Source organism: Ooceraea biroi, chromosome 7 (assembly GCF_003672135.1).
Source record: "Ooceraea biroi isolate clonal line C1 chromosome 7, Obir_v5.4, whole genome shotgun sequence".
NCBI classification, from domain to species: domain Eukaryota; kingdom Metazoa; phylum Arthropoda; class Insecta; order Hymenoptera; family Formicidae; genus Ooceraea; species Ooceraea biroi.
Genome location: NC_039512.1, coordinates 4262473 through 4269350, shown reverse-complemented (window position 1 = coordinate 4269350; position 6878 = coordinate 4262473). Strand labels below are relative to the sequence as shown.

The window sequence follows — 6878 nt, the reverse complement described above, 5'->3', positions numbered from 1 at the left end:
TCGAAATGAGCACTGCGTTCTCTCGTGCATAGCAACATTTAATGACTTAGAAAGATGCTACTTTCTTACGCTCGTTACGTACTTTCTACGTGTATGTAGGTTGCAATCGAATGCTCGTGTACACGTCAAGAATACGAAATTGCAACAAGAGAGTTTAGCATTATGGAAAATTACAATCTTCTATACATATTGAATCCGCTCGGATCGTAATAGAAATAGCGACAAGCAATAAAATCTGGCTGTTAATCGCCACGCGTACAAAAATGTACATATAGCTTTCAATATCGCATTGCGTAGCACGGACTTCGTAATTAATGATGTAATTAATAACGTAATTTATATCAAGACTCTCGAAATTGTAGCAATAATTTCGTAATCTTATACTCTTTGATAGAAACTTAGACGTGTAAAATGTTCGCAAAGTAGTAAATCGTGCATTCTATTGCAGTATCTCTTTGCCCTTCTCTCTTTTCTCTCCTCGCGTTCTCTTTCAGTACCAATCTTACTTATAAAGATTACAAAGATGATTACAAAAGCGGTTCTATACGTGATCACGGTTCCCTAACAGATCTGCTTTACGGTATCGATCGTTAATCACGAGATACGATCTAGATCGTCGATCGTTTATCGTCCAGCTCGTCGATACGCTCGTACGAGCCTTCTCCCACAGCATGGACACCTCGTAGACCCGACAAACGTGATTCCCAGCGCAAGGTGGCCGTGTAATAAGCTCTCGCGTTTACTGCTTGTCGGTTTTACGTTCGCGCCGTACGGCTAGGACGAAAAGGAGTTCCAAGCGCAGCAAGAGAAGAAAGAAAGAAAGAGAAAGCAACAGAACAAGAGAGAGCGAAAAAGCGCAAGAGAAGAAGGCGAACGGCGGAGGGTGGCGCGCGGGCGAGTTCTCACGTCTGAGGAAGAAAGGCGGCGTGAAATACAGTGAGAGGATTCACGGGTATTCCGCGGAGTTCTCTCTGCATTAACGGCCGTGGACCATGCTCGAGGTTCGAGGAACTAGTAGGACGAGGAAGCGCGGAGGAGGATGGAGAGGAGCGAGAGGTGGCGGCCGGGGCCGACGAGGGGATAGCACGGGGGATGGCGTGGCGGAGGGAAACGGTAGTAGGTGCGGTATACACTGCCACGGGTGAGACACACTTCGTCCACCGAAGTGGTATATATAGTCGGTGGAGAGAGGCGAGAGCGCGTCGGAAAGGGTAGAGACGCGCGCGCGCGCGTCCGCTTGTGCGCAAAGCGGGGAAAGAGGGGGTCGGGGGTCGGGAGGGCTGACGGGGGTTAGAGCGGGTCAGACGTTCCATCGTTGCTCTGAGCAAGATGGGCGGCGAGGGCGGCAATGCGAGCGGGAAGTGCGGCTCGAGGGGAGGGGGGCGCACCAACATCGGTGGAGCAGGTGGCGCGGGGTGGGAGGATCGTGGGTGGCAGCTGAGCACGGAGTGATAGGGGAAATCAGTCGCGGTTCGAGTACCGCCGCGAATGCACGTAAGCGATGTTTTGTCGTCGCACCGCCTCTCTTTCTCTCTCTTTCTCTCGCTTTCTCTCTCCGTCTCTCCCACGATCCATTCTCTGTCATTCAACTCTCGCGGACGCTTCGTCCCTTTCTTTCTCCTCCCGGCGTCATACCGTATCACTGCTTCTTTCTTTCCGTATGTATGTAAAACGTATAGACACGTACGTCTGACCCCTCTCACGGACAGCCTTGGGCAACGAGATCGACACGAGTAACGCGTCGTAAACGCGTAAACGGAAGCGAGCGGGTTCTCGAAGGACCTCGCCGCGAGTTGACCTCTCCGGCACGAGTAAGCTCGTTCGAAAGAGATCCGGCATATGCCAATGCACGGCGCGCGGCAGGATACCAGCTGAGGAGCGATAAGAAAACCTGATGTAAACAGAGGAGGAGAGTGAGAGATCGGAGCCGAGAGAGGAAAGGAGGGAGAGAGAAAGAGACGGGAAAGCGAGAAGGAGGAACGCACGCGACTTGAGCAGCGGTTCGATCCTCTCGCGCCAAACAGATCCGCTCGCGCGGTTTCGACCTCTCTCGCCGGGAAAAGTCGCGAGTCGCGTTCCTGACCCGCTCTGAGAGAGTTTTCCTCCGCCGATCTCAGGCGTCCAGAAGCCGAACGGCACCACGCGCGACGACGTACTCGTACAAACTCAACGCGGACGAATACGCATCCGAATCGAAGTGAACGGAAGGCGAAGAAGAGAGTGGTCAGGGGGCGTCGTGGAGCTCGTCGAGGCGACGATATCGGTGTCGAACGGCGACGAGAGGACGAGAGCGAGGAAGGAGGCCAACGGAATGCTCGACTTTGAACAACAGGCCAATCAGGCACTGGCCTCGCTCGATGACGACTGGCACCTGCTCGAGGGTGAGCGCACGACCTTCGCAATTTTCTTTCTCCCTTTCCCTGCGCCTTCCTCGAAGGCGCGCAACACCGGCAGGACGATGCCACACGATGCCGCTCAAAATTCAAATCCGGCGGAGAGGGAAGGGCAGCTCCTGGGGAACGTTAGGGTCCCTTACCTCCGAGCGACGAATTCAAAGATACCGTGCTGCATCGATTAGCTCTTAAAAGCCGAAGGCGCGTTGCGACGAAATGTTGAAAGGGGAATATCGTTAATAACGCATTAGAATGTAAACATGCGTCGCATTATCGCAATTAATAATGCACGGCGGCAGTGAATTAAAAAATATTATCGTCCCGGCGCGATTGTCTCGCGTTTTCCATACATTCGATATCAATACGAAATCCAGCGTCAATCCTGAATGATGCATTCGCGCTTCGAAAAAGAGGCGCGGAATACATTTACCGAATTTGTCGCTGATATCGACAAACGTCGCAACATACTTGATAAGAAAGCCAATTCATGAAACTCCCTATGTTTATTAATCGACGCGGGATGGATACGCGCAGACGAGGTCGATGGCATACGAGAGTAGGTCGAAATTCGCATTTACGAGAACCGCGAGAACGTTATTGTCGGGGCGGCGTCAGCCGATGCGCAACGAAAAAACAGATTTATTACGGTCGAGATAGTTGCGCATTAATGATGTCAAAAACAAGATGCATGACGCAAGAGAATAGACTCGCTCTTCTGACGAAACTCGCCACGTGCGACAAAATGATTTCTAATGGCGTTATCAATGCCACGCATTAGCCTTGTATGAATTGCATCTTTCCTTCAAAAGATTTCTCGCTGCCGAATGGTGTTGACCGCAATATTTCTAGAATTTGATCAGTTAGTTCGGAATCAGTCAGTGTATCGAAATACTTTTGCTCGAGACGCTCTCTCCCGCGAATCAATAATCTCAAAACAAAAGCGATCGATATTGTCCTACCGGTTGAACAACAGAGATCGCTATTTCTACGTAGACGGTTTCCATAGTGTAACAAAATGATGATATTCTTTTTGCGTCGTTGATATAACCAAGTCAAACCGAGATACTTAACTTCTGGGGGAAGGGTGGACTTTTCGTTGGGCCAGATTTAAACTCTCCCTCACCCTCTCTCTTTCTCTCTCCTGATCGCCAGGAGAGGCCAGGAGTTACACGTGATAGTAGCATGGGCGCAGCTGCGAGCTCGCACTCGTGCCTGCCCTCCAAAGTTGGTCCTTTCTTTTCGGCGTGTGTCCGCCACTCGCATCTGGAACGTGCGTTCATAGCCGTCGTGATTCCTCCCCCTCCCCTGCCCCCGCGAGCGGGTACCATCGGGAATTCTAAACGTGGCAGTTAAAGGAACGCTGTTTGGACCTTAATCAACGTGACGCTTTCCACGGATGTCGGTTTCCCTTTTCTCCCTGCCGCGATGTTTGTCGTCGAGAGACATCCACGCAGTTGAATCGGGATTGTAACTTTTTACGAAGAGTAACCCTCGGCGAGACAATAGCTTCGTGAATTCGTTAGTTCTGTATAATCTGGTCGCGCTCTCTCTTTCAACCCTCCGCGGCAAATACCCATACTCCACCCCCCGGCATACCGGCGGCACCTTTAATCTCCTTTCATCCGTGTGTACGTGCTGTAATTAAAATTTCCTGGAAATAAAATCAGGCGGGTGTTTCGAATATTTCGCGGTACGTTCCTCCTACCTCGTCCGCATTTTTGAGTACGGCGATTATGATTATCGTTACGTCTACGTGGTTACAGACGAATTTAAAATTTTCTTTGCGTTTTGCCAGATCGCCCGTGCGCGCGCGTTCTCGCGCTGATTTCACTTCTGATACATTTCCGCCAGAGAATTAATCGCGCAACAGATGGAGAAAAACAGAAGGTTAACCGTTGCGTCGGTGTACATGCAAACGTCAATTTACAGGTTCGCAAACGCCAGTAAATGCTTACTCAGTAATGTTCTCCGATTCTATGTACGTATTTGAGCGTTATCGATTTAGTGACGATCAAAATGGGTCATTTTACCCCAACCAAGGCGCATTGTCGTACGCGGTCAATACAGCTCGAAGCATTTCCATCAATATTTTCATCGTCATCCTTTATTTTCATTTGGCAAAAACTTTAGCGGTAACGGGAATCCGCGTTCCCCTGTTCCTGTCGACCCTTTAACGTATTTATCGCCAACTCGGCATGGAAACGAATTTTCGCGAAAAATTTTTATTGAAGATTACTTGCCGGATTAATACGGGCTCGCGTGCTAGCATGCTACCAGACGGCTTTATACAGTACACAAATAGTGCACAGAATCGCGAGAATAGTTCAAATGGAATCCGCGGCCTGAGCACTGAACCGAACTTGTACTTCGGTAACCGCGAACGCCGCGTGGAGATCTAAAAATAAGTGCCTAGGCTTAGCGAACCGTCGTTTATTTTTAGCACACCGAACGGAGACGCCGTCGAGAACCGGTATCGATACGCGCGAACGTAAAGTCCACACACAATCGATCGCCACCCGATAACCGCTCGGTCAAGCTGAAATGTAAACCACGTCGCTCAAGGAAAAGAAGAGCTCCAGCGAGTATCCGGAATCTGGTGGTTCGGCACGAGGCGTCAAAGCGCGACCTAGATCGCGGATTCGAGTTTAATACACGCATTTCACGCGTGCACCGCGTCGCGAGCACGCGATGCGCGCTGACGTCCGAAGGAGAGAAGAGAGGACCGCACTTTCGAAATTGAGACTATCGGCTGCGCGCGCCAGAGGACTGACGGGAGGTGTATAATAATGATCATCGAGAAAGTCGCGCGCGCGCGCGCGCGCCCGATCCTTTTGTTCCAACGGCGGTGCACGCGAATGCATCCCTCTTTCCCCTCCTCCCGCCCGCCCCCTCGCCCACCGTCGCCGTCGGTTTCGTGCACGTGGCGCACGTCCGTTATACTTGCTCCGAGCGCGCGCGACACGTCGCTCGGTGCGCACATTGCGCCACGGACACCACGATTCACACCTGTCCGTCTGTCCGTTCCGGCTGGCATAAAAATGTCCGCAAGAAGGAACGATATCGCGGCTTGGTTCGGCTTGGACCACCTGGCCGACAGAACCGCCCGACCAGGCCCAGGGCCGTATCGAATCCCTCACGGGTGTCCTGGACCACGCGGATCGAAGCCGACGGGAGAGTGGTCGAGTAGCAAGTTACCTGGTCACCTTGTTCAAAGGAGGCCGGTAACTACTGCCGGCGAATACACTGTCCGCCTCTCTACTTTTGTTGAAATGAGCAAGCACGTGCTACTTGCTCGCCGACTTCCCGCTGGCTTCTCTCTTTCTCTCTCTCTTTTTCTCTTTCTCTCTCTTCGCGGCTACTTAAACCGTTCGAGCGTAATCGAACAAAAGAGCAAGCCTGTTACTCTTCGCCACTTGACTTCCGACCTTCGCGTTATACACTGGAATTTACTTAGATCCTAATTCTTTTAAGTGAACGTTCCAGTTGTGAGGTCCGAGCCGTCAGTGAGACTGCTTTCTGCATTTTTATTTTCGGCATCACATCGTATGGCGAATTACTTTCTTTTCTTCTCAATTGCTGTGTAAGCAAAGAAAGGTAACAGATGTGAGGACGGAAGATCAAGTGTTGCCGCTTACATATGTGACAATACGTGATGATAATAATGTCGTGAGCAGTATTTTGAGTACGTGCATACGTTTTAATCATTTTCTAGTACAATGCGATATCATTTCTCGTCGGGGATAATAAAATCGTTGTTCACCCAGTCAGGATAATCTGTGGTTTGTAAAATTACGTTTGAAATAACGGGTCACACACAAAACCAATGGAAATGCGAATAATTATAAGTTACGTTTGTCAATATACACGGTCGCGACTGTAATTACGAGAAATAGCGAATTATTATTGGCCCACCGAACTAGAGAGCGCGCGAGAGTATCATTTGCCAGGAACAATTTTAAAACGCTGCTTTCGCATGTTTCGCATGTTTCGCGTCGCTTGACAAAAGCAAAATTGCCGGTCGCAGCGTTTCGACGACGGAAAAGTAAGGGAATTCCAAAATATAATATCGCTACGTTTTCCATTCCCGGCCTTCGTCCAACGAAAAACCGGCCGAAATTTATTTTCCGTAATCCGTAACGAGATTATAAAATACGCGTATACATCCGAATCTCTCGCAGCGTGCAAATGCGATGGAAATTAATGAAACAGCTTAACGTGCTTCACGCGAGGCCGTCAATTTCCCTCGCGAACAATTTCTTCGAACGCGAAATGAATACTGACTTATCGATTTCGCGTTATGCGAACGAAGCCGGTTGAGAATAGGAATTCCCACGTGTTTCAAAGGGTCGCTACTGTGTAAAAAAGCGTGTAAGGAGCGTGACGGTAAAAGGGAGCTTGTTGCTTACGAACAAGTCAGTAACTGTAATAAAGTTTACTCCGTGTAGATATAAACGCCTGCATAGCGAGAGAGAAAGAGAGAGAAAC

At 50.0% G+C, this 6878-nt stretch overlaps 1 protein-coding gene across 1 annotated transcript in view; it reads left to right on the top strand.

Annotated features, from left to right (window-relative positions):
• Positions 1–1469: 1469 nt before the first annotated feature.
• The window catches only part of LOC105277557, a 112007-nt gene continuing 106598 nt past the window's right edge, over positions 1470–6878 (top strand). The window contains exon 1 of the mRNA XM_026971554.1: positions 1470–2381. Within this exon, the coding sequence (XP_026827355.1) occupies positions 2312–2381 (70 nt within the window). The 5' untranslated portion in view covers positions 1470–2311. The remainder of the gene's footprint in view (positions 2382–6878) is intronic.